The 17,860-nt window shown below is 33.0% G+C and overlaps 1 protein-coding gene and 1 pseudogene across 1 annotated transcript; both read left to right on the forward strand.

The window, feature by feature from the left end:
- The first annotated feature begins 8,873 nt into the window (after positions 1 to 8,873).
- LOC129894839 (L10-interacting MYB domain-containing protein-like) lies at positions 8,874 to 9,939 on the forward strand (annotated as a pseudogene).
- A 3,192-nt stretch (positions 9,940 to 13,131) lies between these two features.
- On the forward strand, positions 13,132 to 17,654 carry LOC129895215 (probable pinoresinol-lariciresinol reductase 3). The gene is made up of 2 exons (XM_055970897.1): positions 13,132 to 13,287; positions 15,108 to 17,654. The coding sequence occupies exon 2, from the start codon at positions 15,182 to 15,184 to the stop codon at positions 16,109 to 16,111; it is 930 nt and encodes a 309-aa protein (XP_055826872.1). The 5' UTR covers positions 13,132 to 13,287; positions 15,108 to 15,181; the 3' UTR covers positions 16,112 to 17,654.
- The last annotated feature ends 206 nt before the right edge of the window (positions 17,655 to 17,860 follow it).

Here is a 17,860-nt window from a genome sequence, read left to right on the forward strand (position 1 = left end):
AAAAAGCCTAATGAAGGAAAAAGAGTACACATATCTGATAATACGCCTTGAGTGCTGCCTCATTAAAAACCTTATCAGGAAAACTCAGTGGGACAAAACCTTGACTAAGGGAAAAAGAGTACAGCGTGTATTTTGCTCCCCCTGATGAAAATATCACTTAATATCTCGAAGACGACGCATTCCAATTTTGTATCTCATTTTCTCAAAGTTTGATGTTGGCAATGCTTTGGTGAACATATCCGCCAAATTGTCACTTGAACGAATTTGTTGGACATCTATTTCACCCTTCTTTTGAAGATCATGAGTGAAAAAGAATTTTGGTGAAATATGTTTTGTTCTGTCTCCTTTGATGTATCCTCCCTTCAGTTGAGCTATACATGCAGCATTGTCTTCATACAATATTGTTGGAGCGTCTTTTGTCAAAGAAAGACCACATGTTTCTTGAATGTGTTCAGTTATTGATCTTAACCAAACACATTCTCGACTTGCTTCATGAATGGCTATTATCTCTGCATGATTTGAGGAAGTGGCAACCATAGTTTGCTTTGTTGAACGCCATGATATAGTTGTACCACCACATGCAAATAAATAGCCTGTTTGCGATCGATCTTTATGGGGATCAGATAAATATCCCGCATCTGCATAACCAATCAATTGTGACGTGGAATCATTTGAGTAAAACAATCCCATATCAATGGTACCTCGAAGGTATCTGAATATATGCTTAATTCCATTCCAGTGTCTGCGTGTTGGTGAAGAACTAAATCTTGCTAACAAGTTTACTGAGAAAGCTATATCTGGTCTAGAATTGTTGGCAAGATACATTAATGCACCAATTGCACTAAGGTATGGTATTTCAGCACCAATAAGTTCTTCATCATTTTCATAAGGCCGAAACGGATCTGTATTAATATCAAGAGATCTCACAACCATTGGAGTACTCAATGGGTGTGCTTTATCCATATAAAATCTCTTTAAAATATCTTCAGTATATGTTGACTGATGGACAAATATCCCATTTGTAAAATGTTCAATTTGTAGACCAAGACAAAATTTTGTCTTTCCAAGATCTTTCATTTCAAACTCCTTTTTCAGGCATTTTACTGCCTTTGAAAGTTCTTCTGGAGTTCCAATAATATTTAAATCATCAACATATACTGTTATTATGACAAATTCAGATCCAGACCTTCTCATAAAGACACAAGGGCAAATTGGATCATTTTTATATCCTTCTTTTAGCAAATATTCGCTAAGACGATTGTATCACATTCGCCCTGATTGTTTCAACCCGTACAAGGATTTTTGAAGTTTTATTGAGCAATTTTCTCGAGAATCCTTGTATGCTTCAGGCACTTTGAACCCTTCGGGAATTTTCATAAAAATGTCGTGGTCCAATGAGCCATATAAATAGGCAGTGACCACGTCCATTAACTGCATTTCAAGCTTTTCATGAACTGCCAAATTCATTAGATACCTGAAAGTAATTGCATCCACCACAGGGGAATATGTTTCCATATAGTCAATGCCAGGTCTTTGCGAAAAACCTTGGGCTACAAGTCGTGCTTTATATCTTACGACTTCACCCTTTTCATTTCGTTTACGCACAAAAACCCATTTGTGCCCTACTGGCTTGACACCTTCAGGTGTTCAACTATTGATCCGAAAACTTCACGTTTTTCAAGTGAAGTTAACTCTGCTTGAATTGCATCCTTCCATCTTGGCCAATCATTTCTCTGTCTGCATTCATCGGCAGATTTTGGTTCAAGATCCTTATCTTGTTGCATTATTTCAATGACAACATTATAAGCAAAAATATTATCGACCACAATATTATTTCGGTTCCACCGTTTTCCTGTCGAGACATAACTTATTGAGATTTCTTCATTCTCATTATTTTCAGGTACTTGGACCTCCTCGGTGGTATCACCATTTGTTGTGTCTCTGGCTCTTCTTGAGCACTCGCCTCCAAATTATGATCATCTTGATCATTCATTCCTTTCCTTTTTTGAGGATTTTTATCTTTGGAACCAAATGGTCTTCCACGTTTTAAGCGTGGTCTAGATTCATTTGCCTGAATAAGTTGTCCTACTGGGACATCAACTCGAACTTGAGCATTAGCAGCTGGGATATGCGATTTAGTAACCCGTGGAAGGTTAGTAAATGCATCCGGCAGTTGATTTGCAATATTCTGCAAATAAATCATCTTTTGAACTTCTTGCTCACATTGATTTGTTCGAGGATCTAAATGAGATAGTGACAATGAATTCCAATCTATCTCATTTTTCATCTACTTATGTTCTCCCCCTAATGTTGGGTATACTGATTCATCAAAATGACAATCAGCAAATCTTGCCGTAAATAAATCTCCAGTCATAGGTTCCAGATATTTTATAATAGAAAGAGATTCATACCCAACATATATTCCCAACCTTCTTTGGGGACCCATCTTTGTGCGATGCGGTGGAGCAATTGGGACATATACCGCACACCCAAATATTCTAAGATGGGATATATTTGGCTCCCTTCCAAACGCCAACTGTAATGGGGAAAATTCATGATAATTTGTTGGCCTTACGCGCACAAGTGCTGTTGCATGCAAAATAGCATGCCCCCATACTGAAATAGGAAGTTTTGTCCTCATTAGCAATGGTCTAGCTATCCATTGGAGGCGTTTAATCAATGATTCCGCTAGACCATTTTGTGTATGTACATGAGCGACCGGATGCTCAACTTTTATTCCAATCGACATACAATAATCATTAAATGATTGAGATGTGAACTCACCAGCATTATCAAGACGAATTATCTTTATTGCATAATCTGGAAATTGTGCTCTTAACCTTATAATTTGAGCTAACAATCTCGCAAAAGCCATATTGCGAGTTAATAATAAGCACACATGTGACCATCTTGTAGATGCATCTATCAAGACCATATAATATTTAAATGGTCCACATGAAGGGTGAATTGGCCCACATATATCACCATGTATACGTTCTAGAAACGCAGGGGATTCAATCCCAACCTTAGTTGTTGATGGTTTGATAATCAGTTTTCCTTGGGAACAAGCAACACAAGAGAATTCCTTAGATTGAAGAATTTTCTGATTCTTCAAAGTTTGTTCATGTGAATTCTCAATAATTCTGCGCATCATATTATAACCGGGATGGCCCAACCGGTCATGCCAAATGATAAAATCATCAGAATCAGTAAACCTTTTGTTTACAATGGCATGTGATTCAACAGTACCAATATTTGTATGGTACAACCCAGAAGAAAGTGCAAGTAATTTTTCGTGCACAATTTTCTTCTCCATATTTATTGTAGTAATATAAAGGTATTCAACCTTTCCTTCATTTGCAGTCTCAATATGATAGCCATTTTGGCGAATAACCTTGAAACTTAACAAGTTTCTTTGAGACTTACTACAATATAATGCATTATCAATTACCAATATCGTTCCTCCAGGTAGTAATAAGGTTGCTTTTCCAGAGCCTTCAATTAATTTTGTACTACCAGATATTGTATTGACATAGTCCTTTTTCATAATCAAATGACAAAAATATTTCTTTTCTTTTAATATCGTATGAGTTGTGGCACTATCCAAAATGCACATATATCCATTATTCATCTTGAATCCAATTGAAGACTGATAAATTTATTTATCTTCATAAAATAAAAATGCATTGTAAGAAATAAAATAAGTAACAATTTTGCTAGAAAAACATAAGTCCTTTTTTTTAAAAAGTTAAATTATGGTAATTTAGAATTTAAAAAATTATATGATTCAATTATGATGAATGTTACAATAATTTAGTTTATGGAATTATATACTTATTAACCTTAAATAAATATTATACACAAGTATTAAAACATTAATATAATATTATTCATCATGTATAGATAATTTGTTTATTGACAAAAATAATACAATCATTATATATTATTAATGTCTAAACCATTAACAAGAATAAATAGTTATTATAATGACATTAAATAAGGCGAATATTATTTTTAGTAACAATATGATATTAAGATTAAATAATAGCACACTAATAGTAATTAATTACAACATTGTAAAATAGCACAATGTAATAAATAATATACAATTATCATAAAAATGTAACCTTGATTATTATTTTTTTTCTTCAAATACATAAACGTAAAAACACAATAATTCGAAGTACATGATAACATATTGAAAAACATGAAATTAAACATCAATTAAGATCCTTAAAAAAATCTTCAACCTCCAAATGAGTAATATCATTGAGGTCATTAAAATCATCATCTCTTAAGGCCATATTTGCTTCAATATTATCATTATTCAAAGGTCTTGCCTCAACATTATTTTCGAACGCCAAGTGTGACTCTATCCGAGCATTAGAAGAAGAGGCACCACCTCTATTTGCCTTTCTTTTAAAAGAATTTTGATAAAGTCTTACAAAATGCTCAGGCGTCCGACATTCATTTTTCCAGTGGCCTTTCATGCCACAACGATGACAGTTACTTTTTGAAGGGCCATTTTGAGAACTGATATTGTTCTCCCTTTTATGTTGACCACCACCACGACGATTATTATATCGTCCTCTGTCATTGTCACGCCTACGCACATTATTGTGACCTTGATATTTATTATGTCTTCTTTCAGACTGGCCATGTGCTTTTACCATATTTGCCTCCGGTAACAGAGCAGTTCCAGTGGGACGGACTTCATGATTTTTTATTAAAAGGGCATTATGTTGTTCAGCCACCAGAAGACATGATATCAATTCAGAGTATTTTTTAAAACCCTTTTCACGGTATTGCTGCTGTAATATTACATTAGAGGCATGAAAAGTAGTTAGTGTCTTTTCTAACATGTCCTCATCATTTATATTTTCCCCACATAATTTTAATTGGGAAGTTATTCTAAATACAGCAGAATTATACTCAATTACGGTTTTAAAATCTTGAAACCGTAAGTGCATCCACTCATAACGAGCCCTTGGCAATACCGTTGCCCTGAGGTGATCATACCTCCCTTTTAAGTCTTTCCACAATTCAAGTGGATCTTTCACTGTCAAGTATTCCATTTTTAGGCTTTCATCTAGATGATGACGAAGGAAAATCATAGCCTTTGCTTTATCCTGACTTGATGCTGTATTTCCTTCAATTATAGCATCACCAAGACCCTTAGCGGTAAGGTGAATTTCAGCATCAAGTACCCATGACAAATAATTTTTACCAGAAATATCAAGTGCCACAAATTCCAATTTTGACAAGTTTGACATGATGAAAATTAATTTGAAAATAACAAAGATAACTTAAAAATTAAATTTCTTTAGTAGATATACCTGATATAGAAGTTAATTTTCTGAAAAATTAGAGCTTCGTGCTGATAACGTGTTATGAATTAACTAACTTGACAATTTTATAAAGGAAGAAGAACAAGAGAATATGTATATAGAAAGTATTAATAGAGAGAGTAGTAATATAGAGAGAGTAATAGTAATTCTTTCTTTTATGTGTTTGTGTGTTTTTACATTGAAGTTTAAGGCTATATTTATAGCCATATTTACAAGTGGAGAAAAATATTAGTGGACATTTTACCCACTTAAAAAGTAAATGGACTATCCACCATTTTAAGTGGACAACCATTTTACTTGGTTGATAATAAACTTTTGTTTGTGAGCTATTTTTCTTCAATAGCATTTGTATTTATTCAAAATATTTAGTTTGTATTCACTACAATAGGTATGCCAAGTGGTTTAGGATTTTTTTCACAATCTATTTGCAATTTCAACATATTGTATCATTTATCAAGTTGTATTTTTTACGGTATTTATGTTATTTTGTATTTGTATTAATTATAATTTTTATGTTGTATCTTGCATACTATATTGAGTTTTTTAGATGAAACTTGTATTTATTTGTAGACTGCATTTATTACAATAGTCAATAGTTATGCCAACTGGGTTAGGATTTTTAAGGAAAATATTGTATCATTTCTTAAATTATATTATTTACCATATGTATGTCGTTTGATTTTGTATTTATTTAAGCATGTTTGTATCCATGCATTTTTATCACACTCTATTTGTATTTTTCAAAATTTAGTATCCTTTATAAAATTGTATTTATTCAAGTTTATAGATGGTTTGTATTTGTATTTAATTCAATTTTACATGTTGTATCTTCATACTACATTGGTCTTTTTTTCATGAAATTTGTAATCATTTTAAAATCAATAGTTTCTTTCATTAAACTTATTTGTTCTTCCGCATAGGTTAATTCAACAAAATTTTTGAAATAATACATTTTAGAGTAAAGCTAGAAGATTAAACTAGAAATACGACGACATTTCTTTTATGAAAGAAATAGGTCTAGTATGTTCAAAATGATCTAACGGTTCGTTACAGATCGATGAAATTTTTTATTATTCTAGCAACAATATTTGATTACCTGAATTGAATTTGAGAAAGAATGATGATTATCAATGGAGAATTCAATCCAATACAAATTTTTGATCGATTATTGTGTTTCAGGAAGAAGAAGGAGAATCTTCTATTTTGAGACTCCTAATTTTTGTAAGATACAGATTGAGAAATTTAGGCACTTTTACCTATTTTAAAAGATTGTCTTCCTTGATTTTCTCTAATTGGTTATTTCTTATTTGTATTCTGTTAATTGAAACTTTTAAAAAAATACATAAATGGATCTAATAGCAAACTAAATATAGCTATTTTTAATAAATATTGAAAGTGTAACTAAAGGGTTCTATTAAATTCTAAAATGTTGCTATTTTGAAAATTTTCCCTTATCTTTTAAGGTAATAAGATGGGCCAGCCCAATTTGGATTTAAAAGAAATCTATGTATAATTAGGGATCGTTTGGTAGAGTGTATAAGAATAATGTTAAAATAGATTATAATAGTAATGCCTACATTAATTGTACATATATTATTTCTTATGCATTATTTAGTTTGGTGCATTAGAAATAACATGTATTGCATAAAAATATTTCAAAGATTCTCTGCACAATTATGGTGGAAAAAGACGTAGAATTTTTTTTTGAGGGTCAATGAGATCTTTAACCATGCTAATACATGTGTTAAAACTCCTTACATTACTAATATCTAAAAATATATGATATTAATAATACACACCTTAATATACAATAGAGTGAACATATCATGCAAAAATACTAAATAAGATATTACTAAATACTAATACAAAAAATCAATACATGTATTATTTTTACTAATAAATTCTACCAAACAACCCCTTAACATAGAGCTCGTTTGGATGGGCTTATAAGTTGGTCAAACCAACTTATAAGTTGGTCAAACCAACTTATAAGTCCTTTTTAGCTTATTGTGATGTTTGCCTAATGTTAACTTTAAGTCATAAAGTTCTTAAAGTCATCCAAAAATGAAAAATTAGGATTCCTAACTTTTTTTTTCTAAGTTCTTAAAGCCATTTTTTTTACCATGGAAATTACTTTTATATCTCTTATATTTTAACTAAATTCTCAAACTACCATTTTTATTCTTTTAACCTTAAAATTCACATCACTTTCCTCATTTTTTCCGCTGAAGTCCACCAAGAACAGAGACGCCAATAGCTATGTTAATTTCGACAGTAGAGACGAGCTTGATGCTCCCACAACTGCCATTGTTAAAGCTCCTGACATATTGTGAAATCTGATTTTGCTTTGATTTCTAACAATTTTCTCTTTTGTCGATCTTGAGATTTCTTCAGTTTGGGTGAGAGAGAGAGAAGGGGATTGAAGAGAAGACGGAGACCAACGTCTAAAATTCTCCCACCAACAAGATCCCTCGAGATTTCTCTATGAAAAATATGAATCGGAGTTTGAAGAAGGGGAGGGAGAAGGAGCCCTTGACCCGCAGGAGGATTTATAATCTCAGTTCAAGTTACACTTATAACGCATGCCGATGTTGCGACCGACAAACGTTTTACTTTGACTGTGAAAAGCTCCAAACGGTAGTTTAGAGTAAATAAGAAAGGCGATGATACTTCTTCCTCTGTCACTCCACAATCTCTCCATTGTAGATTTCATATTTTCATATATGAGCTTGTCGTTCCATTTGTTTTGGTTGAATGGTATGAAAAGAATCAATTTTAGACATTTTTGATTTCATTTGGTTGTTTAATTTCTGCTTCATGTGTTTGTTTTCTAATTCATGAGGTGATTTTTTTTATCTCATCTTGTGTCCAGAGAAAATTCTGTTAAAGTTTCTCCAACTTTTTGGTAATGGTAGCAGGAGGTGCATCTAGTAAAGATGTAATATGTTTGGATGCTTGTGGCGTGATATTGACCTGTACATTCTTACCCCCTTTTGGCAAATACCTCTTGTGGAATCCTGCTAATTTTTTTTCTCAATCTTTTTTATTACTGAGTTCCATATTGTGATGTTTTTAGCGGTTGCTTCTAATGTGATGCTCTTAGCAGTAAGTCTAGGTAGGTTAGTCATTTGATTGCTTATATGTTAGCTTTTTGATAAGTATGAGTGCATTCTTTTATATTGAGTATCTCAGTTTTTATTGAAATATATCTAGCAAATTAGCAATGACATTGGTTGTTTCATGCAAAGTTTAAGGTTGATTGAATCCTTTTTTTTGGCAATGAAAGTGAGCTATAATTCTTGAAATATTGAGTCAATTGTTTGCTATTTGTAACTACACGAGTTCCTTATTATGGATTTCAAGCTTCTCTAAATTTTCTTGCTTGCTATACACAATGCAATATGTATGCTATATATAACTTGAGTCTGTTGCGGCTGCTGCGGCTGCTGCGGCTGCGGTTGCGACTGCTACTTCCACTTCTTCTTTTGATGTTGTAGAGTTCATAAACATTTATTTCTCCTTTCTTCAGATTGTTTACATTCAATTATGCCGGAAACTAGTAAAGCACGAAGTAATGCTAAGTGGGATGATGACTTCAATATTAAATTTATAGATTTGTGTGAAAATGAGATTAGACAAGGACATAGACCACACACTCATTTAAATAGAGATGGATGGAATAATATTGTCGAAGGATTCAATAGAGCCACGGAAAAAAAACTACGATAAAAAAATAAAAAATCATTGGGATAACATGAAAAAAAAATTGGATTTTTTTTAAGAAGTTGATGAGAGGGGAGACAGGTTTAGGATGGGATGCCACGAAAAATACAATTATGGAAGATGATGATTGGTGGGAGTGAAAAATTAAGGTTCATCTCTTACATTTTTCTATATGTCTTTCTTTTTTCTTTCATTGTTAAATTGCTTGGTTAGTTTAAAGTAGTTTTTGATTTTTTTTGTTACAAGAGGATGATCGATATAATAAGTTCAGGAAAATAGATCTTTCACTTATATGATATCGCTATGATGCGTTGTTTTCTGATATTGTTGCTACTAGAGAAAGAGCACATGCAGCGAATCAAGAACAAATGTCTGGCATCGGAGTAGATCTTGATGAAGAAGGAACAAATAATATTGGTGGCTATGACAAAGAACACTTGGTCAATCTTAGTGATGAAGGGAATGATGAAAGTGATGATATACAAAATGTGGATTATATTATATTTTCTAAGCCGTCACTTAAAAGATGAGGTTTAATTGATGATACTGGCACTGACAATCAAGTCAAAAAAATAAGTCAAAATCTGGTGCGGCATCATTCAAAGAGGATATACACTCTTTAGTGGAGTTTATGTCTAGTAAAAGCACTACTACATCCCCTTCGATAGATGATCCCAACATCGATAAGTGTATGAATATGTTGATAAATTTTTCTGATATTCCTCTTGGGAGTGAAAAGTACAACTATGTTTGCAACATGTTTCTTAAGAAGGATGTACGTCAACTATTTCTTAAGATGGAAACTGATGAAGCTCGGAAATCTTGGTTGGAGTATAACTACCAGTTACACCTTGAGAAAATGGAATGATTTCATTGCTATGGTTAAATGTTTTTATTGTTTAATGTTTGAACATTATAGCTGTACGTGTAAACTTTATGTATTGTTAATGTTGTGTTGACGTTGTGGTTATGCATGTAAACTTTATGTATTGTTAATGTTGTGTTGACGTTGTGGTTGTATCCTTAGACCTTATCGTTATTGTTGTTGTGTTGGCTTTAATGAATATGGGAACTTTATGTATTGTTGTGTTGTTTTTCTTTGATGGAAAAGTAATTTGAGATTTACAATGTGATTTTTCGAAGATAGAAATGAGTGCAGTGAAACGATGGAGTTTCTAAAAAATCTTGAAATTGGGTTATGGAAAAACTTTTATTCTTTACTAATTTGAGGCATTTTCATTTTCAGTTAAATGGAGAGTTGGATATTAGCAATGTGGTATCTCCTCATTTAAGTGATTTGTTAGATGACGAAGATCAAGAACTAGAAGAGATTCCGCGAGAGCAGAAGGAGTGGATGGCTTTATGTCATATAACAGGTAAATACATTTTGATGTATTGTGAAAGATACCTATGCAAAGAACCTTATCGTACATCAATGAGCTATGAAAATGAATTTATCCAAGAGATATTACGAGAAAATAAGACTCGTTGTTATAAATATTTTCGAATGAAGAAGGCGGTGTTCATTGATCTATCTAATGACCTAACTGATAAATATGGGCTTAAACCCAATCGTGGAATGTCTATACATGAAATGTTAGGCATATTCTTGATGACTTGTGCACATGGAGTTGGAAATCGAATGATACAAGATATCTTTCAACATTCTGGAGAGACAATTCATAGACACTTTCATAGTGTTTTAAAGGCCATTTGCATGCTTGCAAGAGATATCATTCAACCACATTCAAATTATAATGATGGTTGTGATGCTCACAAGCCATGTAAACAAAGATATCTCCCTTTCTTTAAAGTAAGTAACCCGTTTGTGATAATTTGTTATTCTGCATTATAGCTATTTTTTTTATAGTGCATACCCCTACTCCCCGATCAAATCCCTCTCCTGAACCAACCTGACGCATGTACACCCTTACTAGTATTGAATATATATAGACATTTTTTTTTCTACCGTCCAATTGTCAATATATAAAATTAAATTCATTTAACTAAGATGCTTTACTAGTTATAGCTACTAGCCAAGTGTATTAAATTTCATTATACTAAAAAGTTCATGACATACTAACTAATTAACACAGAACAAAATGGACCATGCCTTACTTAAATTAGTAGTTTAAATATTAAATAAATCCTGTATCATAATTTGTTAAAATATTGTGTTCAATCTATCTCTTCTATAAACATCATAAGTTTTCTTTGACTCAATCAATTCAATTAATACCCTTCTAAACCTTCTTAATATATTTGCATCAAGTTGACCAAAATATGGCATAATACTAAAAATCTCTCTTAATTTACGTAAATATCTTGTAGGACTGTATTGGAGCAATTGATGGCACACATGTTAAAGCTAGATTACCGCAAGGTCAAGACATACCATATATTGGACGTAAAGGTTATCCGTCTCAGAATATTCTTGCCGTTGTTGATTTTAATATGTGTTTTAAATTTGCATGGGCTGGGTGGGAAGGAACAACTCACGATAGTCATATATTTGTTGAGGCCCTTCGTAGAGAAGAGCTCAACTTTCCACATCCACATGGAAATATATATTATCTAGTTGATTCAGGATATTCACACATGAAAGGATACATTTCTCCATACAAAGGAAATAATGTAAGATATCACCTAGCTGAATTTTGTCGCGGTGCAACTCGACAATTGCGAGAGCCAAGAGGATGCATTGAGAAATTTAACTATTTACACTCTTCTTGTAGAAAAGTAGTAGCGCACATTTGGCGTTTGGAAAGCAAAATGGTCTATTTTGAGGGACATGCCATACTATCACATTGACACACAAAGGGACATCGTACTTGCTACTATGGCCATTCACAACTATATTAGAAAAAAATGCAATGTGGATGATGCATTCCAAACAGCCGAGAATGAGAGCTATATTCCATCGGTTGATTCTGATGATATTGGCACAACTTCAAGAGCTAACAATGTAGATGTCGAAGATGTAGGAGAACAAAATGATGTCTATTGGATGAGGTTTCGTGATATGATTGCTAGTGACATTTCTAATGCTTGATGCTTGTATTATATGAATATTTTTCACTTCTTGTATTTATAGTGGAGTGATTTCGATTGAAAATAAAAGATACTAAAGCAACCACATTACTCCAACAAACTTCATTAGAAAGAATGAATGGGACATGTATTTATAAAAAATATAGTGGAGTAGTTTTGGTTGGAAACAAAAGATATAAAGCAACCACATTACTCCAACAAACTTCATTAGAAAGCGTAAATGAGATATGTATTTATAAAAAATTAACTTAAATAAACATTTTATAGTGGAAGTGATTTTACATTATAAATTACTTTTGATTAAAATCAATTTTAGAGTTTAAAAATCTTTTAAATCAACTTATTATGGTGTTAACAACTTTAAGGGTATTTCAATCATTTTGACAGAAAATAAGTGCTTAACAACACTTATTTGCCAAACACATCAACTTATTTTCAGTATAAACACTTTTATCTAAACACTCAACTGCTTATTTATAAAAATAACTTTCAGCAAATAAAAATTTTAAAAATATTTTTTATATAAAAATTACTTTTTTAAGCAATCCAAATGGACTCATAAGCGTAACTATTACTAATACAAACATTCCTAGTACGCTCAATTGTATACTAAGAGCCCGTTTGGATTGACTTTAAGTTGGTCAAAACCAATTTAAAGCCCCTTTTCAGTTTTTGGACGTATTTGCCTAATGCTAACTTTAAGTCAGAAAGTTCTTAAAGTCAGTCAAAAATGAAAAGTTAGGATTTCTATCTTTTTTTTCTAAGTGCTTAAAGTCATTTTCTTTGACCATGAAAATTACTTTTATATCCCTTATATTTTAACTAAATTTCCAAACTACCATTTTTATTCTTTTAACCCTAAAATTCACATAATTTTCCTTATTTAAGCATTTTTATCCAAACACTCAACTGCTTATTTATAAAAATAACTTTAATCACTTTAAAGTTCTAAAAACACATCATACATAAAATTTATTTTTTTAAGCAATCCAACGGGCTCTAAGTGCGTTCTGCCACTTATGCTAGTCGTCTTCTTCAAACCAACAAGCCCTAGCTCTCTGCCTCAAAAACTAAACGACCATTGCCACCATTTCTACTCCTGAACACTAAAAGCTTCAAAGGAGACAAAAAAAAAAAAGAGACTAGTATCGCAGCGGAATTAAAGGTATTCCATTCCTCATCTCTTCAAATCTGTAATTTAAAAATCAAAATGTTAATTTTTTTTCCTCAAATTTATCCATATATCTTACTCGACAAACCCAATCTCGTTTGATCGAAGAGACACTATATATAGAAGCCTCTTACTAAGAAAGATGAAACACTATAGAAACATTTTTTTTGTAAGTCTCAGAGAATCAAATATTCATAGATATTCACCAGTGAATTGTAATTGTACTCATGTACTGGTTTGTTTTACCATTTCTACAATATGGAGCCTACGAGAAATACACATCTAGTATATTATAGGGAAAACCCAATGTGTCTGTGCAAAATTAGAGCACAATCTCACTTCTTAAACGTTATTTAGAACTCAATTGCATCGAATCAGTATGCTCATTTCATGTTCTTTGCAAGCGGTGAGTTTTAATTCGATTTTTGTTTAATGTGAATTCACATATAATTCTACGGTGTACTACTACTTACTGACCCAAAAGTTTTGAGTTTTGTTCTCCATAAACATTTCAAATGGGTGGGTTGGGCTGAATTTGGACGGATCAAACTGGGTTGAGCTAATAAATGGGCGGGTTATTGTATGGAGTGGATGGGTTATGTTTTCATGCGCTAATTCTGCCAATCCTAGTTCTGCATGAAGTTGGTCATTGTTCATCTGTTATGTCGAATTAACTCCATATTTAAGATAATTGAGACGCGATTACTGGCATATTACTGGTTTTGTTAATCTTGGTTTTTATTCTTATTTGAAAATCATATGATGAATGGCGAATCAATATTCAATTAACTTAATGTATAAAACAGATATATAATTTTCAAGGATATAAACCACAAAACAGAAAGGCAAAAAAAAAAAATAGAGTACTATGTGTAATTAGGGGTGTTCATGGTTCGGTTTGGGTCGGTTATTGATTAAAACCATAACCAAACCAATTTAGTCGGTTTTTAAATGTCTAAAACCATAACCAAACCAAGTAAAATAATAACCACGGTTTGGTTATTGTCGGTTTGGTTCGGTTTGGTTCGGTTTTTCGGTTTATTGTCGGAAAGACATGTTGATGGCAAATTAGGTCCACCAAACTTGCAACGTAGTTTATATTTACAAGAGCAAGTCAAATAGGGGTTCCAAAATACAAACAACTTTGTCCATAAATAAAAAAATTACATGTTTAAACTAAACTAACTAGATATTAGAGAATCCATAGACCATAATATAATCAAAAGTACATCTTCCTTAGCTTAAGCTCCAAACTAATCAATGCTCAAAACAGTAGGGTTTTTACTTTCTAGGGCTATTCACATAGTTGGAAGTGAAAATGTAAAAGGAAAAGAAAGAGTAGGGTTTTTACTTTCTAGGGCTATTCACATAGTTGGGCTTCAGAGTTGAGAGTTGAGAGAGTTGAGCTTGGATTGGGCTTGGATTGTTGGACATAATAAGTATATTAAAATTAAATTAATAATTAAAAGGTATAAAATATTTTTAATTATTTATGAAAAGCTAATATTATACATATAAATAATTATAATTTTTATGTATATAATTATCGGTTTGGTTCGGTTATTTATTCGGTTATTTTTTACTATAACCATAACCAAACCAAATATTATCGGTTATTCAAATTTAAAACCAAACCAAACCAAACCAAACTGAATATCGGTTTTTTTATTCGGTTTGGTTAAATTTTCGGTTTGGTTTTGGTTTTAACCAAAATCGTGAACAGCCCTATGTGTAATATCATAACCTTTCCATTATCAGTAATTATGCTTGTTGGAATTATCATTAGAATACTAATCATTTGTGATTGTGTACAGTAATCAAATTCCTATTGTTTTCTGCTTCGGGAGTCTTCAAACCTCAGCTCACAGGAGACGACTAACGCCAATAAATGGAATCCAATAAGAGTAAAATACTGATAATCGGAGTAACAGGCCGTTTGGGTTTTGAACTGGCGAAGGCCAGCCTCAATTCCTTTCATCCCACGTTCGGACTTGTCAGAGACTCTGCATTCTCTGATCCACATAAATCCCAAAAGCTTCATACCCTTTCTGGAGCCGGCCTCACACTAATCAAGGGTTCACTACAAGATGAAGATATCCTGTTTGAAGCACTCAAGCAAGTTGATGTCGCGATTTGTGCTGTTTCATCTAAGCAAGTCCACGAACAAAAGATTCTGATTTCTGCTATAAAGCGTGCTGGTTGCATAAAACGGTTCCTCCCTTCAGAGTTTGGGGCAGATCCTGACAGAACTCAAGTTTCTGATTTGGACCACAATTTTTACTCAAGAAAATCCGAGATTAGGCGTATCATTGAAGCTGAAGGCATTCCTTACACTTATGTCTGTTGCAACTTCTTTACAAGTGTTTTACTGCCGTCACTTGTTCAACCAGGTCTGAAAGCCCCTCCGAGAGATGAAGTCAGCATATTTGGTGATGGAACTGCTAAAGCTGTCTTTATGAAGGAAAATGATGTTGCTTCCTTTGCCATAAATACAGTGGATGATGTTCGTACTCTGAACAAAGCAATATACCTGAGGCCAAAGGGAAATGTGTATTCAATGAATGAGCTGGTAGGGATTTGGGAAGGAAAAATTGGAAAGACGCTAAAAAAGATTTACATCGCTGAAGATGAACTCTTGAAAAGAATCCGAGAAACCCCATATCCCGAGAATATGGAGTTGGTTTTCATATACTCCGCATTTGTTAAAGGAGATCAGACATACTTCAGCGTTGAGTCTTCTGGTGGTTTGGAAGGGACACAGCAATATCCACAAATAACATATACCACAGTAAGCGAATTTCTAGACACCTTGTTGTAATATTTGTTGCATGTTACTCTTCTGACCAAACACCTTTTGTTGTTCTAAACCTAGAGATATGCACTATATTCCTGTTTAGTTCAATTACTAAACGTGCAATATTTCAGGCTTTGACATTTAGAGGCGCTCCTTTTCAATGGAAAAAAATCAAATTCCAGTAGACATACTTTATTTGATTATGCATTTAATTTATCTCATCTTATTTTGATTATATAAAATTACTTGTTCCCATCGTTGTTGTTCATATTGGACATTAACATTTATCGTCTTAGTCCTCTTCTCAAACACTTGTATTGCGGATGCAAAAAGTTTAAAGTTGCAACACGCTTACAGTAGTGAAATTATGCTATGATTGTTAGTCTGCAATGCTGGGCTTCAATTATGGAGCATTGAGGGCCATTATAGACAATTTTTTGTAAAAAGGCAAGTGTGGCTGGGAATGATATGATGGTTGTTCTATCAATTGAATAAGTTTTTCAAAATGAATGAAGAACACGAGATCCTACTGTTACATGAATCTCTTTTTCTTGTTGTGCCTATCACTGTGTATATTTATGTGATTGCTTTACTCTTAAGTCTTTGTCAATGACACTGAAGGGGTTAAACACCTGCATGCATGATCTCATCAGTGGGAATAGTTACGCAGGAGATTTTGTTTACTATCGTGAAATGTTCAGACAAGAATGGTGAGGCTTATGAAAAGGCTTTAGGCAAAGAATCATCACCAACAAAAGCTTCTTTGTAAGTTGTAATATTTTTTGAAGGGGAGCTATACTTTTGTTGCAGTATACCTGTGGATATATAGACTATAGTTACTAGTTTAAAAAAAACTTCTTTCTCAGTGATCCTAAAGCTAATGCCTACAGGATCAACAAGGTGAGAAATTGTACATGTTTCATAGAGAAAAGTGAAAAGCTTCCCCTTTAGTACATATCTTGGATGTCCAATTTGTGCGGGAAGGAAGAGGATCTCATACTTCGACAACATGGTTACTAAAGTAGTGAAGAAGCTCAATGGGTGGCAAAGAAGGATGTTATCGTTGTTCGGATCAAAAGCATTCTACAATCAATTCCCACTTATACTCTCCTTGATATATTAACCCTCCTAAAACTATTGTTCGGATCAAAAGCATTCTACAGTCAATTCCCACTTATACTCTCCTTGCTATTAACCCTCCTAAAACTATTGTTCGGATCAAAAGCATTCTACAGTCAATTCCCACATATACTCTCCTTGCTATTAACCCTCCTAAAACCAAACCTAAGGAGGTAATGTTTCTGCCTGACGTCTATTATTGAGCAAGGTATGTAAAAACTCAATTCCTTCCAAATTCTAATTCCTGATGTGGAGGCTGTTACAACAACAACATACCCAGTGTAGTTTGGGGAAAGTAGAGGGTACGTAGACCTTACCTCTACGTTAGAGGTGAGTTAGAGAGGTTGTTTTCGATAGGACATAAAATTCCTTTAGAGGAAGTGATGCTAAGATTTGAAATCAAATGGCATCTAGATGCTCTCAATATACTATTCTCCATGCGTTCTGTGAAGGGTAAACTGCCAAGTATATTTGGAACTACTTTGAGGCTCCTATAGTGAATAAACTAGGTGATTTGGAACATCAGGAGAATTCTAAGACAAAGAATAGAGGTGCAAAACAATCAACAACATCTATAGGCTATTGTTGTCTTACACAATACCTTTCCAAAGTGTAAATTGAAAGGCACATGGCCTTCTCAAATCTACCTAATCG

Source organism: Solanum dulcamara, chromosome 7 (assembly GCF_947179165.1).
Source record: "Solanum dulcamara chromosome 7, daSolDulc1.2, whole genome shotgun sequence".
NCBI lineage: Eukaryota > Viridiplantae > Streptophyta > Magnoliopsida > Solanales > Solanaceae > Solanum > Solanum dulcamara.